General features: G+C 29.4%; 1 protein-coding gene across 2 annotated transcripts; it reads right to left on the bottom strand.

Annotated features, from left to right (window-relative positions):
- Window positions 1-376: 376 nt before the first annotated feature.
- On the bottom strand, window positions 377-14561 carry LOC111291761 (agamous-like MADS-box protein MADS1). 2 transcript variants are annotated; one of them, XM_022883732.2, is made up of 9 exons: window positions 14200-14561; window positions 13810-14045; window positions 4287-4368; window positions 2338-2399; window positions 2106-2205; window positions 1933-1974; window positions 1565-1606; window positions 1289-1454; window positions 377-607 (listed from the first exon to the last, which is right to left on the bottom strand). In XM_022883732.2, exons 2-8 carry the CDS (start codon window positions 13989-13991, stop codon window positions 1290-1292), a joined length of 675 nt encoding a protein of 224 aa, XP_022739467.2. In that variant the 5' UTR covers window positions 13992-14045; window positions 14200-14561; the 3' UTR covers window positions 377-607; window position 1289. The 2 variants fall into 2 exon arrangements, with proteins under 2 accessions (XP_022739467.2, XP_022739468.2); XM_022883733.2 differs by lacking the exon at window positions 14200-14561 and having other exon boundaries at window positions 13810-14193.
- Between the last annotated feature and the right edge of the window lie 3050 nt (window positions 14562-17611).

The raw sequence follows: 17611 nt of genomic DNA, 5'->3' as shown, positions 1-17611 counted from the left end.
TACTGTTACCCTCCATTTTATTTTTTTAATATAATAAATTTATATTTGACTTTCAAAAATTTTTTTGACTCTTTGGTAGTGGAATATTTGGCAGGAAACAACAATTAACATATAATGAGGAACATATCGTATTTGTTTAATCAAATATCAAAAGTTTATCAATAAATGTCAAGAGCGCATCTGTTGAAGATATGCTTAATAGGATATAATACTGCCAGAAGGTTTTTTTATTCTTTTTCTTTTTGTCACAAATAAATGTATTCAATGTGGCAAACATGATTTATATTGGTTCATTGAGCTGTGCAATTACCAAGCATAACAATTTTGTTACCTACTAAGATTGTGGTTGATTTATGTCCAGCATTACTTAATCTAGTTTATGAGTTGAATCAACCATATTACTTATCAAGTGTTTTGGAAGCACATAATACAAGAATAATCCTTTCTGCAATAAAACAGTTAAGAGGAGTGCAGTACTGCAAACCTAAGTTCACTTTCATGATGAGCAACTAGTTTTCAACTATTTATATACTATATATACTTCCAAAGCTGATATGCTTAAGCAGAGATGAAGTTGGTAGAACGTTAGTTGCTACTTGTATATCAGCTGCACAAAAAGAAAACAAAAATCCGAAAAAGAAATATGTATCAGAATATGAACATATTTTTACGTACTACTTTATTTATGAATATGGGGATGATCAAGTAGCATTATTTATTCAATACATATGCGACGCAGTCATGCAGAATCACATTATACCAGCTTTAAAAACAACAAAAAATTGCAAGAGATGAGGCAATAGCATCCTTTTCAAGTTTTTATGCATGGTATATAGGTTCTAGGGATTGTTACCCAATGCATCAATGTTGATCCAAACATAATCCGACTTAAGCTGAGTATTACACTTTTAGTTTTCGACATGTTATTAGTCATTCCATTCAATTTGCAGCTCTTGCCTTCATACTTTCTGAATAACTTTTAAGAATATCATATTCCTAGCAATTAACTAGCAAACGGGCGGATCCACCTCTTGAAGTGATTGGAAACTTTTAAAAAAATTTGAAAGAAATATTTTTCCTAGATACTCTAAAAGTTTCCTTTGGATACCTTTTCTATGACAAAATTAGTAAATCTGTCGACAATTTTTTTCATATATATTATAAGTGCACACATTAATAAAATTCTAAATCCATCACTGCTAGCAAATGCATATTATTTGATGCGCTAAATCTAGTCTTCGTTAATGGTGGTAGTGTCCAACATTTTAAAGTAGATGGAAGAGAGAACCTTATACAAGTTGGAGAGCCGTTTGGTCTTGGTTGGAGTAATCATGACTGGGTTCCAGGAGGTTTACAGGGAGAAAGTTCCGATTATAGGGCTGTGAAGTCTCAGTCTGGTAGACAGACCCTTGTATCAGGCTTGATTGTTGTTGTGCTCTTTCATTTTCAGCTATCTGCATATATCATCCAACATTCACAGGCAGAGCTATGATTAACATATAACCTCTCCATACGTTTATGATTGAAAAAGGGCAAGAGAGCAAGAGAGAAAGAGAGAGTATACCTTTGCTCGCAGGTACAAATTATCATTCTGCAGCTCAACTTCCTAGAAAATATGCAATTACAATTGTTAATTAGAGGACTTTGATTTAACCATGAGCATTTGATCTATGCATCACATGCAATATAGAGTTCAATGTACTGAAAATCTGGGTCTAACAAGGATGTACAATTCCCCTTTAGGACTCAGAAATTAATTAATTCATTAACATGTTACAATCTCATGCTTCCATCTTAGTTTTAATTTTTTCTTTTTTTGTTTACATAGGAAGCCGCAGTCTTAAAATAGAAGAAGTTGCGGCTACTGTAATTCTAATATGCATAGTAATTATAGAAATAAATATGTATATAAAAGCAGGGATGAAAAATTACCCTCTTTTGCATGAACTCGATTTCTGCAAATAGTAATTCGTTCTGGTAGAGTGTAAGAATGTCAGTGAAGCAGCAAATTTTCTTCAATGAAATAAATAAATAAAGAAAGAAAGAAGGAAAAGAGAAAAGATTTTAGTATATATTCTACCACCCCCAAGGTGAATGCACAAAACCTTTTTGGATCTGATTCTACTAATTCCTTTCTCCAGTCTGCCCTCCAGATTCTTGAGTTCCTTAGAGGTCAAAGAGCCAAGAGACTCACCAAGGATATGCCTGGAAGAAACATCCATCATTGATGACATGAAAGTTTTACAGCAGAGAATGTATCAAGAAGGGAGTGAACGAGAAAATAAGGGAAAAAACAACCATGGATAACACGTCTTTGAGTGATGATATAACCAGTACCTGTTCATGTTCTGAACATCACGAATTTGTCGTCGGAGTTTCGTGGCTTCTTGCTGGTAAAACTGAACGTTGATTTATAAATAGAGACAGTATCAGTGAAGTATCAACTTTTAAAAATATATATAAGAACTTGCTAACCGTATGAATCTGTGCACTTGTCGTTGAAAGTTGTTTTTATTTTCAGAATATGCAGCAGATTGACAGAAACTAATTGCTTATTGACCAAATATAATATAGTTTCTTTTCACTAAAAGTATGTTGAATTTCTCAAGATTTTTTGTATTTTATCTCATAAACACCGACATTGTATAAAAGCAATTTATTCTTTAAATCCTCGTTGAAAATACTACAGCGATACGTGGTTTGTGGTGAAGTTAAGAAGCTTAGGCAGTTTATGCAATAAAGTAATGTAGTTTGATGATTAAAAGTATACTTAACCACCTTGTATTTTCCTTTAATCATATTTGCTCTTTATTTGTCATGTGATTATTTTATTTCCAGAGAAACATTTTTTGATCTATCCATTTTCATCTCAAACTTCTACAATTTTCCTTTTTTTTTCAACTATTTTGAAGATCCGCCACGTATAATAAAAGGTGAAGTTGAACTCCTTACTTTCTCGCATAATTTTTTTTGTTTGGTTTCACCATCATACACATCATGGATCAATATTTAATTTTTTTAGACTTTTGGTGTTTGATTTCGAGATTTACTGATAGCAACATAATGGATTTGGGTTTGATTGGTATATGAAGGTGAATTTGGTTGGGTTCAAAGGTTTCCACTGATGAGATTTGTGAGTTTTCTTGGTTGCAAGTTAGAAATTAATTTGGTTTAGTATTTGTGACTTTTTACTAAAATATAACAAGAAATTGAGTTGAAAATTAGGGAAACAGATTTTCTTCTTCCAAAAATTTTAATACATAAAAAATGGAAAATAGCAAAAGAAAAAAGAAAAAAAATCCAGTAAAAATATTGAGATAGTTCTAGTTATCATTTCATTTGCATTACTTGACATGGCAAGCTTCTTTTAATTGACAAAATCGACATTTATATATATTTTTCAAATAATAAAAAATCTCGAAAACTAGCTTGGATAAGGTAAAAAAAAAAAAAAAAGGAATGAAAGGCCTCAGCTATGGAAGGATTTTTACAAAAAACCTTGGAAGATTAAAGAGGAATAAAATTTCTGGTTTTAGAAAGAGTAACAGAGTCCAAAACTTATTTGGAATTTGTTAATAAGAATTATAAAAAAAAAAAAGAAAAACTTTTTTGAAAAAAAACCAAAAAGTCACGATCTGGAAAAAAAAAATAAAACAAGTCTTAAAATAATTGTCAGTTTTTAAAATATTTAATCTGCTTTAATCATAGTGTGCACCTTTCTCTTCTTTGTAAACTAAATACATTATCACACATCAATTTTGTGTACTACATATAGCACATTAACTAGTGCTTAAAGATATTGGTTAAACATTTTTCTTACTTTTAATCTATACATGGAAGATGCATACTAACCTCTTTTTCTTATATAATAATAGGCATGAGCATACATAAACACTCATGTACTTTAAAATTTAAACAGATCAAATACCCCACTCTACTCACTCACTTATTCTACAGATGCCTTACCGTTATCATTTCATATTAACGAAAACCAGCTCTGAACTGTGAATGAACATTATCATTTCAGCATTTAGGTAGAACTCATGCTTGTGCTTGTAAAATCCTTTTGATTTTATTTCCTAATTGTAGACTGTGGTTGTGTAGGCTTAAGGATAAGAAAAAAAATCATGGGATAGAGTGAAGACAAAGAGAAAACCAGAAGACCACGTGTCACCATTACTAGAAAGGATGAATCTTAATTAAGATTTTCTTATATATGAAAGAACGTGAGCCATTTGTTCAATGAAAGACCATTTAATTTACTTCATTAGCTGCATTGAACTTGCCTGAGTGTTAGCTTCAGCAACAGATCCTGGGTTTGACGCATCTGCACATGCTTTCTTGTATCTGTCAATTGTTGCTCTCACGCTGCAAAATTATATCAACACTACTTCAGGTTATTGAAATGAGATTCTACATTGTCTGACTCTGAACACAAAAGCACCATTTTGTTCACCATGCATAAACTAAACACCTTACCTGCCCTTGACATTCACTGCAGGTACATATATGTAACAGAAGAAATCAAGTTGTTAATATTCTTTCATAAACCAATAGATTCCTGAATTCACTTGGAAATTAAAGTAAATTCTTTTACAATTAGATTATCTAAGAAAGTTCAAAAGTGATTCCTAGGAATATATATAACTCTATAGAATTATTAATCACATACTGCACATGTTGGACTTAGTTTCCTACATGTGGAGATGGTCTAAAATTAAAGTTTATTCACCAAGGACTTTTTAATCATTTCATACTTGGTTTTAAGGTTTTAAACCCTTATATGACTGAAAATAGAAATAAGAAAGTATGGCACTAAAATAGGGAAAAAAGAATAAAAGAGAGTTTTTATATAGTTTTGGTCAAATAGTTTGATCAAGATCAATCCGTTATTCGATTGAACTGAAATTTTATCAATATATTTATAACTTATTGTTCTTTAGTCTGAACTATGGAGATTGAGTTTCAAGTTTCCTACCTATTGATTTCATGGGTATTCATTAATCCCTAAATTTGTTAAGACTTTTCTAATTTTCTATTGCAAGATTATTTATTTACTAAGATTGTTTGATCTTGAAATATTGTGATTATATGCTTCTAATTTTAGTTAGAGAGAACTTTATATTCCTATTATTTTGATAGTGGAGATTATTTGTTATTACTTATAGTTTTTATTCCTCGTTTTGGGGAAGTTTTCTACGTAAATTGTTTGTGTTCTTGTGCTCGTGGTTTAGTGATTTATTTGTTAGCTTTATTTATTTGATTTTTACTAAATTCATACAAGAGAGGAATATTTTTTTTTCTCTATATGATATATTCGATTTAAATATTATTTTACCCCATTGGCTCAAGCATCTACGGTTGTATATAGGAGTGTAATCGAGTCGAGTCGAGTCGAGTCAGTGAGAAGCTCGAGCTCAAGCTCGACTCCCAACTTGTGGCTTGATACTCGACTTGAACTCGATTGAGTTTCATTTTTCTAGCTCGAGCTCGATTTGTGATAAAAATTGAGCTACTTGAACTCGCTCGATTAAACTCGATTAATATATTAAAATAAGCTCGATTCTTATACTCGACAAGAGCTCGATTATTTGTGCTCGAGCTCGAATTCGAGATATTTTATTAATTAAAATAATAAAAAAAATTTAAATATAAAAACTCGATTAGACTTAGGAGCTACTCAAGTCGAATATAAGAATATTCGAACTCGGTTCGATTGATGAATCGAGCTATTCGAGCTCGAGTTTGACTTAATAATAATCGAGCTAAATTTGAGTTTTATTCGAATCGAATCCGAATAACTTACAAGTACTAATGTATCATTTACACCCCTAGTTATATATGTATGTTCATGTTTACAAGCGGAAACTTTTGAAAACTGGCTTCTTACACAATAATAGCAAGATGGAATAAGAGTACGAACACAATGAACGTACAACTTTGCAGCAACTTAATAAAGGGTTGAAAGAGACAACTGCCTGATTAATACTCCAGATAACTTCAACTTCTCTATATCTTATACATTTCTTATTAGAAATCCATGCCTTAGAATGAGATTTTGAAATCATTCTTCAGGATAATTTGAAGACTTTTTTGTGTGTATATAGACTAAACAACGTAAAAATGATGCAATATATTTAGTTTTTTTAGTAGTACAATATCTAAAAAAAAAAAACAAGATAACTTCATATGTAAGGGGGAATATTATAATGAATGAGGCTTAACAAACATGTATACAGAGAATAAAAAAGAAATAGTGGGAATTGAACATGCTTGTTCATAGGAGTTAGGATTTGTCTGCACAGAATATGTTTTTCTTTAGCATTTGAAAATTCTTCTTTTTTGCTATTCATTTTGAAACTAAATGTAGTTTTCTTTTCTTCGTATACAAGAATCATCTTGGACTAACCTCAAGTTGATACCACTCTTTCTATAATCTTATCTAAAATGATTTTATACCATTAATATCTATGTGAAAGGAGAATGGGTAGGTTAAGGCATTGGTTTGTAATTCGAAGTCGCTAGGTGGTTTAGGAATTTTTGATTTGGCTCACAAGAATGTTGCATTGCTAGGAAAATGGTGGTGATGATGGTTTTGTTGAATGGCTACCCTCTGTTTTACATCAAGAGAAGATGTCTAGTATGTGGAGGAATGTAATATCTATTACGAGCATTGAAAACATTGATAGATTGGTGGGCTTTGGTAGTCGTCGATGGATTTTGGGGATGGTGTTTCTGTTTACTTCTGGCTGGATAAGTGGGCGACTGTTTCCCGAAACTATTTTCCTCGGCTGTAGACGAAGAAATAAAAGTGACTGAAGCGGTAAAAGAAGTGGGTAGATGGGAGATCAGTTTTAGAACACAATTGAGGGAATGGGAGAAAGAATCCTTAAAGGAGATACTGGATGAGCTAAAAAGCTTTCATCGTTGAGCAGTAATTGTGAAAGGCAGATATGGGAGATGCAAAGCAATGGCACGTTTTCAGTCAAAAAATTATTCTCTATCTCGGAGCAACAGGTATGGTTTATCTCAATTTGGAAGTATAATAATCCTACTAAAGTGCAGTTCTTTTTGTGGATGGCGACGCTAAATTGTATTCCAACTAAATCTTTCTTGAAGTTTAGTGGGGTCCATTTTGAAAATGGACAAAGTTTATGTAAGTGGTGTGAGATGAAGGAAGAAGATTATCGTCATGTTTTGGTTTCATGTCCTTGTTCCTGGAATGTACGGTGTATGGTTTTTAAGTGGTGAAGCTTAAAGTGGGTGATGCCTAACTCTGTTAGCTTAAACTTTACTTCAGTGCTACTCTGAAAAGACAATGGTTAGCAGTTTGTGGAGCTATATTCTCGTCTTTATGGCTGTTTAAAAATGAAACTGTCTTTAATAACAAGAAATATGATGGGGGAAGGTGTGTTGTTCTTGATTAAACTAAGGAATTTACATTGGATCAAAGCCATCCAAGGCTATTAAGAGATTGATGAATCCATTTGGTGGACAGTCCCAATTGAATCGGCTCTAGTGCGCCTGTTGGTAATTTGAGATAAATTATTCAACGTTGGTGGATCAACTCTTGGGTCCACTGGTGTGGCTGGAGGCGGATGGGTGTTGAGAGATGATGCTGGTATGATTTTGCGAATTTTCTGTGGTACCCTCCAATTATGCGGAAATTGTCGCTATTAGAAAGCTCTATTGATGTTCTCTGAATCACTTTGGGTAAAGCTTAAAGAATTGGTAAATGAGTCAGATTCAAAGGTTATCTTGGATGGTGGCCTCCGAATTATTGGCTAAACTTCAATAAATTGGATATACTTATAAGTGAAATAACAAGGGTTGAGTTTAATCACATTTCCAGGGAAGCAAACTCCTTTGCAGACTCATTAGCTAAACTGGGTGGCAGCAGAACTAAGTTGTTTTATGCTAGGATTTAGATTTGTATTTCTGATTCAAAGGTATATGTTTTCATTAGTTTATCTTTTTGGAGTCGTGCTTGCAGCTCTTTACAGCTTTACTGATGCAGCTTTGTAATTATCTCTTTATAAATAAAATTAAATCTTGGTTGAGAAAAAAAAATCTATAATGTGTATAGAACATCAATGTTTATAAAACCTTTGATCTTAGTATATTTTTTATAAATATTAATAAATTTTATTCAATTTATAAATAAGAATTCTACTTTTATTGAAAGATTTTCTTTAAATAAATTTATTTAATAAATAAAAAAATTATAGTTTACGTTGATTTTTTGTATGTTCAGTTCACGATCACATTACAAGCAATCAATTTTATACTAATCTATATATTTTGTACATGATGACAAATCTTAAATGTTAATATGCATTTTATTAATTTAAATTACATTTACAATATACAGCTATATTTTCAATAATATAAGTATTATTTAAAAATCAATTAAAAAATAAGTATTTAATTGCAGGTGACAACAGATATTATTTGTTGGTGCACTTAATGTATAAATCTACATAGTATGAGTGAATCACAGCTCTCAATCTCACAAAGATTAAAGGCTTTTAAAACTTTTTATTAATCAATGCAAATCTTGAGTTATACACCAATATAAAGCTTTCCCTATAACTTAAGTTGTTCAGATATCTTGCTATGAGACAAGTAGGAGAAAAGAATGAGTAATTATTAACGTCTAACTAAAATATAAATATAGATATAAATAAAATATATATATATATATATATATATATTGAATAATCTCTAAGAAAAATTTTTAGTCAATTTTCATTTCTTGAGATAATGAAAAGTCTTTGCATAAGGTATGCCTCTAATGAAGAGTCAAATCACAAAAAGAGTGTTTTCAACTTTTCATGCAAACTACAACATTGTTTGTTTCCCGTAAGTTGATATTGAGAAAATATTTTTTTGGAAAACATTTATATTTTTTAGTAAAATACTGTTATTTGAATGATTTAATAAAAATATTTTTTATTATTTAGTTATTTTTTGAATTTTTTAAAATAATGTTGACATAACTATCTAAATATTAAAATTTATTTTTTATTAAAATATTTTGAAATTATAAATTATTAAAATTATTAATATTAAAAAATAATTATACTTTAATAATAATATTTAATATTAAAATATTATATTAATATAAAAAAACACTTTAAAAAACTATTTATTATTGTTTATACTAATATTTTAAAATATTATTTTTATTAATATTGTAATATTGAAATAGTAATATTTATTATTAAAATATTAAAAATATTTATACTATTAGAATATTTATTTTTATATTGATTAAATCATAAAAAAATATTTTTACTTATATTTATTATTAAAATAGTAATAAAAATACAACAATAAATAAAAAATAAAATAATATATTTTAAACTAGAAAATATTAAGAGAATATTAAAAATATTCATATTATGAAAATATTATTACATTATTTAATATTAATTATTAAAATAATAACATAATACTATTTATTATAAAAATATTAAAAATATTTATGATTAATAATATACAAAATAAAAATAAATGTTAATATTTCAAATTTTGAATTAAAATTAAATAAAATATTTTTATTAATATAACAATATTTCAAATTGGGTCCAATTAAACTTGAACTTAAAATATCATGTTCAAATTCTTACTTAAGTAGAACTATAAAAATATTTAAAATTAAATAAAATATTTTTAATATTGATATTTTAATTTTTTAAGTAAAATTAAATAAACATATTATTTATTAATATAATAATATTTTGAGTTGGGTCAAATTAAGGTTGAGTTTAAAAAATCATATATAAGATCTAATTTGAATAAAATTATATTCAGACACATTGATAAGTAGTCATATCTATAGATTCTTTTTGGAAATTGTAAAAAAAGAAGAAAATTTTCAGAAAAATAATCTCATTTTTCATTGATCAATAAGTTATTTTTTATTGACTAACTATTTTCTATAAAAAAAACACAAAAAAATACATAAATCATTTTTCAAAAATCATTTTTCACGAAACAAAAGAAACCTACATTAACATGGAAGCCTTCTACTGTGGATTTTCTTTTCTTCTTTTTTCTTTTTTTTTTATTTAAAGCAAATTATTTCTACTTGAAAAAAACAAATGATTTCTTCAAGTGGTCTACAAATATCTAATGACCTATTTAAAAAGACAACTTCAAATTGATCTAACCTTTTTTATGTTATAAACAGCACTAATACTTTCTACTTCACGTTATTCCTCTATATCTTATATACAAAATAATATTCTTAATTAAGTTGTCTATATTTTTAAAGTATAATAATAAAAAAAATCCCTAAACTAAAATTAAATAATCATTCAAGCCATTTAATTGCAACCAATTAAATTCTTAAATATTTATTTTTGGTAATTAAGCTCTTATTAGACAAAATTTGAGTAATCATTAGCATTCATTTTCATCTAATTGAAAATTCAATTGAATGAAAATATATGTTTAATGGTTCAATTAAGTGAAAATAGATGTTTAAGGACTTAATTAGATAAAAAAAATTTTTGAAAGCTCAATTAATTTCAATAAAATGATAGAGACTTGAATAATTATTTAATTTTTATTTAGGGGTTTTTATAGTTAACCCTTGATTAACTTAAAAAAAAACTATGTTTGTATGTAAATCATGTTGAGTTAGAACGACTTGATGAGGACGTTATGTCAATTGTAAAGGGAAGATTTAGAAACTTTTAACCTCAAGTTTAAGTGCCACCACGTATAGGTTCAGTCCAACTTTATATTGGCTTTATTTGTTATGTTTGTTTGATTAGTTAGTTTATTGAAGTTTTTATTTATATACTATTTGATATAATTAAAGTTATTTTCATATACTTGAAATTTGTTTAAAAAATTTTCCAATGCCTCTTCATCTCATAAATATTATTTTAATTTGACTTTTTTTTTTAATTTTCAACTTTAACCTTAATTATTTTAAATATCTTATCAAAATGAAAATCTTAACAGCATATATAATTGAAAACAACTCTATTCAAAATATTTTTAGTATTTATGTTTCAAATTGTAATTAATGGCAAGTTGAAAAATAAAAAAATTGTCAATTTTTTATTAAAAGTAAATCTCAATCTAGGACATTATATGTGGGGTGAGGAAATTAGCTTCACATCCTTAAATCTTATATGCAGTCAACAGATTTTAACATGCATTTCTATACTTAGAACTATATGGGGATCAAGGGAGATGTAGGAGTATAATAGGAGTAAAATCATTTCTTTTACTGTATCCATAATCTGAAAGAAAATAATGATAAATCTTAGTTCATCCTATGAAGATTAACAATTGAATTTGGATTAAAGGAAGAAAAAAAAGCAAGGAAAGAGAGCTGCGGAAAATAGTGGCCAAAAGGCAAGGCAGGGCCAAGCACTGCAGAATAAAGTAAAGCAGCACTTTTTTTAACTCATAGAAACAAGGCATCTGTTTCCTTAATTTTGTCGAGCTACTACTAATTGGTTGCCTCTGCCACAGGGGCAAAAGATCCTCCAATATGATTGGCTAGAATCCTTTAACTTTATCTTAGATGAAGAGTGTAATTAAGGCATTTTGCAACATCTAATGACCACAAAAATCCTGGAATACCCATTGAAGAGACCAACCAATGCAAGCAAAACCCAAAAATACTTTTAAACAAATATCCATTCCTTCGTTTTATGGTATTAAAGTAAATTAAAATAAATATGGGTTTTTTTTAAATGATGAAAATGCATGAAAAGAAAGAATTTGTAACTTTGGGTGGGTGTGAAGTGTGAAGTATAAAGTCTGACTGACTGATTTGTAATAATCAGAGCGAAAATTAAGCAGTTGCAGGCTCAATGCTGCACGCTCCAAGAAAGTGCAGAGAACCCCATTGGTTCGTACCCTTTGTTTTTCCCCCCTCTCCCCTCGCCTCCCCATCACTTCAACTTTTTATCTCTTTCGCTTTCTCCTATGTATAGCTGGTAGCATTTTCTCTTTTCTATAGTGTTTATATATCTTACGTATTTATACCTAATAAAACAAATGCTTGACTTTTGTTGATGTTATTCGTAAATTTGTATCAATGAGTTTGTTTTAAGATCTTTTTCAAATCTTTCTTTTAGAGTTTGTAACATACAAATGGTGAAGCACATCAAGCCATTAACTCACAATTTTGTTTTCCAAAAATATGAAAGCCTTCGTTTCTTGTTCCTTTTTCTTTTTCTCTTTTTCTCTTTTTCTCTCCTTCCCTAATTGAATATAATATGAAAACACATACAAAACTGTAAATCTATAAAATTTGTTGGTTATGTAGTATATAATAATTGTTCTTTCCAAAAAAAGAAAAAAAAAAACTTGAAGATTTTGAGGCTTTCGCTTGGATTTATGAACATTATAAACTTGAAGCAGCATCTTGTCACGTAAAATGAAAGCAGACTCTTTTTTCTTTCTCTCCTATATTTACAAAAAAGTAAGGGTGGAAGGAAAGCAAAGAAATCTGAGTTGGAGAAACTTAAAAAAAGTGATCAAAGAATATTTTCTCTGTTTGAGATTAAAAAATATAAAAGATAAAAGATAAGCAAGAGCAAGCAATGAGGTAAGAAGAAGAGAAGCCAATGAAATAAAAGGAATCATTGACACCAATATTGTCAGTACTGACGAACGGAAAAATCTTGTCTGACGTGACCAAAGATTCCTATATGGTGTAACTAAGAGAAACACACCTAAGCTTAACAGAAGGAAACCCTAGCTTTATGCACCCAAAACATTAAAGAAAAATGGAGTAAAATTCCCTTTTAATTTGTCAAAAAATTTTGTTTTGGGGAACTTAATACAAACCCTAATCTTCAAATTGGACACCTTCTTTTACCAGAAATCATCTAATAAGAATATATTGTTGTTAGAGAGAGAGAGAGAGAGAGAAAATCCAGGTACCGAAAATATTAGTCTATAAAAACCTTTTTTCTTTATTAAAACTCCTTTTGACAGACTAAGTTTAGATTTGTTGAGAGAAATACCCATTTGGGAAAAAAAACCTAATCTAAGATCTGATTGAGTGACTGGTTTTGTCACACATCCATGAGACCATTACCTTAAACTCTGTCAGCTGATTGAAGTTTTATTTGTGACGACAAGGGACACAGATGACTAATCTATATAAATCTGGGTTTTGAAATCTGACAGGAGGGTTCGTTTTGACTATGGTTTTGTTGAACTAGCATTTTTTTAAAGAATTATATATATATATATATATATGTAGTCAAGACATGGAAGATATGAGGAATGGGCAAATGAGAGATTGACACAGTTTTTGTTTGTAGCAGACTTTTCTGTAAGCTGTGAGTAATGGATGACATGTGGAGAGAGAGAAAGAATAAGAAAAGAGACTCTGCTTTCACAAATCTGCTGCATATATCACTAAAACCCTAGGTGTTGCTCTTGCAACGACCACTACTTTAGATCATCTCCATATCTAATCTATCGAACAAAGGGAAAAGAGAGATGAGAAGAAAGGAGAAACAAACCCAAGGCTTAGAGAAGTACAACAAACAGAAAATAAGAAACCAGGAAGGAAAACTAAGTAAATCTTTGTTAGAGGAAATTAATCTTCTTACTTTAAAACCCAAGAAAAGAAATTTCTCATCTGCAAAAAAGAAATCCTTGTGTTTAAATGCAAAAGAAAAGGTCCATGAAAAAGATGTCTTTAACCATTATCATACCTAACTCCAAACATGAAAAGGAGAAGGAAAAAAGAAAAAAACTCTGGAAGTTGTTGATGAATTAACTGAAAAATGAAAATAGAGCATATATTAAGGACAGGCAAACCTGTTGTTAGCATATTCATAGAGACGGCCACGGCTGGAGAAGACTATGAGAGCAACCTCAGCATCACAAAGCACAGACAATTCATAGGCCTTTTTGAGCAGTCCATTGCGGCGTTTGCAGAAGGTGACTTGTCGATTAGTGGTGTTGGCGATCCGCTTAATCTCAATTTTACCTCTTCCCATTTTTTTCTGGGAAGAGCCTTCCGGTTCTTGATTAGGAAACTCCGTGGTTGAAAGCTGAAAAATAATCAAACACAAAATTTTGGTAAATTTGATTTGCACAGATAACTACCTTTTGAGAGCCTTTGATGAATTTGGGATAACACCAAAAACAAACAAACCACAACTTCTACTAATCGGTTACGTTTGATTTTGGTTTATAAGCTCTAACCTGGTAAGGAAACCAAGGAAGAATTATAGGGAGAAGTTCTTATTAAATTCAACTCTTCTCTTTCTTTTGATGAATATAGTTTAATTAGAGCAACAGTTTTGAGTTGAAAAAAAGGGAAGTTTGCCTGCTTTAGCAGATGGGCATTTATAGACTGAAAATTGACCCTTTAACAATCAGCCAACACAAAATGTGTATATATAATTTTGTTGGGTGAATTTGTATTGGAGAAATAGAAAAAGAAAGAAAGGGAGTAGGAATGCTAAAGAAGGGTGCTTGATGTTCACTTTAAGATTCCATTAACCATCCATTTCTCCTTGTATGGGAAAAGGAGAAGGGTGATGATAAGGGGTACTTTGGAAAGTGACTAGCAGGGGAGGAGAAAGATTTGAAATAAATTTCTTAGATGAAATTTTTGTAATTTTTTACTAGAAATAATTAAATCAAAATCAAAATCGAAAATTAAAATCAATAAATTGAAATATCTTATCGCATACATCAAGTATGTAACATTTGAAAAAAAAAAATAACAAATTTTGATATATTTTTTAAATAATTATTTTTAATAAAAATATTGACCGAATTTTTATCATTTAATAAATATGAATCAAATTTGAATTATAAATGATATTTTTAATGATTAATTTTACATATTTTTAATCATCATATTAAACTCTGTTAATCTATAACTTTAAATTTTTAATTAAAACTTTTATTAAATCAATTTAACAAAAAATTTATAAACTTCAATTAAAAACTTTATCTAAATTTTGTCCGACTAGCAATGGTCTTGAATGAGACGTGAGTGCTTAGTTGCTCTCAGAAAAAGAAATACAATTTAATGTACTGGAGTAGAGCAGAAAACCTATCAAAAAACAAAATTAGATGACCTCCCATGTTATAATTTGCCTTGTGAAATTTTGGGGTTGGGCCCTTTATTCTAATTTTGTCATCTGACCCTCAGCCCTCTTGGTTCAAAGTTTTTCACTATCCCTGGCTCCCTCTCTCTGTCTCTCTCTTACATTATTAGAATTTTTATTAACGTGATCTGCTGCTAAGGGCTGTGAACCACAGCTTGTGACGTAACTGAGGGTGACTCCCATGTGAAGTTCTGCTCATCTTCTATACTTGGGTTCATTTATGGTAAGAATAGAAGAGGCCCTTTGATAATTTTGCTGCACTCTATTTCACCTGTTTGGTTTAAGGGAAATGTAGAAGTGTGGGTTCCCCCATTCCCACAGCCCAAAATGCCAGTCCCCACTATCATTGTTATGTGCACCATGCTCAAGCAGGCAGCTAAGCACAGCCAAAGCTAACTGATTTTTTTTTTTTTAAGTATACAGTTTCTTTGTCAATTTTGCAAAGCATTGAAGCTACAAATTCATAAACTATTATTCACTTGTTCTAGTATCTAGATTCTAGGGATCTAGTGTAGATGAAAATATTTGTATGTACCACGATTCTTTTCCTTCAATATTGTACACAACTAAAAGGCCTGGCAATTTTATATATTCAAATTGGAATGGTCGGTTTCAGTTTTGCAGAGGTCAATAGGTTAGAAGCCTTAGGATGGTGCTTATTGATGGGGATGGCCACGAGTAATCATTTCCTTTTCTATTCAACAAAATGTATGTACGAGTATGACTTCTTCTGCATATAGAGCTTACTGCAAGGCAAATGTCATATGTTGGCAGATCTAATAGGAAAAATATAGTAATTATCATTATAATAATAAAACTCTTTTTTAGAGATTTTTAAAGTGTTTATGATTCTTTATGATGTTTTTTACATATGAGAGAAAAAGTTATGCACAATTTTTAATTTTTTGCAATTATAGTAAAATAGTCATATTTAATTAGAAAGGAGTTAATTTTTATCTATAAATTTTTACAAATATGAATAATTAACAAAGCATAACATGATAAATATAAAGCATTTATATTTAATAATATTACAACATTAAAAATATAATAATTTAAAATTTCATCTACTACAAAGTATTGATTTATATTTTAGTTTTTACCACACGGTGAAATGGTGAGAAGGAACAAATTCTTCGCCTTCACTCTGAGAGCCATCCAAACCCTATCCCTGTGGCATTTGTCCAAAAATAAGATCATTTAAATTAAAATAGTCTCCTTGCTTTTGATAAATTTGGAGTTGATAGGGCACATAATAATTAAGAAATGACGAAGGCTGAGATGGACAATAACTAGGTGGAGGTTGAAAATGTGAAAGGGGTCTCGATGGATAATAACTTTGACTATTTGTTGAAGATTTACTGTAATAAAAAATTATTAGAATTTGATCTCCAACGAAGAGCCTTTAAAATTATTATATTGGAGCTTTTTGCTTTTTTTTTTTTTATCAAGCTTTACGTTTGCTTTTATTTCTTTTAGATTTAGTAAATGAATTTATTCTGTATTTTAACATGTCAATAAAAAGTTTTTCAATAACAACGAATTCATATTCTCAATCTAAGTGGGTTAAAAAGTTTTTATATTTTCACCCCTATCATTGTTAAAATCACCATCACTACCATACACTATCATCAATACTGTCATCCGATAAATTTAAAACTCCCATCATCATAACTTTGATTTGGTATTAGACTTAAACTTAATTGAAATATATTTCTCTCATAAGATTCATGTGATTGTTCAACTTTTATTTGAATATCAAAATTATAATCAATCAAAAATTTAATTATCTAATAAAAGATTTTTTCTCTTGTAGTCATTTTGAAAATAGATGATTATCTTTCAGTACATGGCTCAAACTAATAGGACTAAGGTTATCATTTATCTCGTCAATGCTCAATTTTTTTATGTCTCACTTATAGTCTCATATTATAATAGGTATAAATTAATTTATGAAATCTTTCAAACTTTAATCTATTTTTTGATTTGGTGCGAAATATAGCTAAATAGAGTCTAATTTCATTTTCAATTTGATGCAAAATGTTTGTCATTCTTGCAATCACTGTTTCTGGTAAAATCTTTTTTGGCTTAGAAAATAAATCAAAAGCAATGCATCAAGCCATGTAATTATTTTCCAAATGCATTATAAACAATATCAAATCTGAATATATAGGAACAAAGCAAAATACAAGGAAAGATGAAGTAGATATCCAGGCTTTCACTGATTATGTAGGTGGCAAGAGATTACCTTTGAGCACCCAAAACAATTACCAATTGTCAATTTCATCAAACAATTGTCAATATTTGGGGTTCTTTTCTTCAATAGTGAAAATACAAACATGGAAAAATAATACCCTTTGTTGCTTTATTACCTTAAAATATTCAACTAAGCATTCTAGGTCCCACCAGATTATAACTACAAAAAATCGATATTGTTCCTATATAAGAAATCATGATTGAGAGAAATTATACCCTTCAACTCCCAATAAGGAAAG

The sequence above is a fragment of the Durio zibethinus genome, chromosome 10 (assembly GCF_047325235.1).
Source record: "Durio zibethinus cultivar Kanyao isolate XHJ-2024 chromosome 10, ASM4732523v1, whole genome shotgun sequence".
Lineage (NCBI taxonomy): Eukaryota > Viridiplantae > Streptophyta > Magnoliopsida > Malvales > Malvaceae > Durio > Durio zibethinus.
Note: the sequence above shows the minus strand (reverse complement) of the source record. Positions and strands in the feature narration are given on the sequence as shown.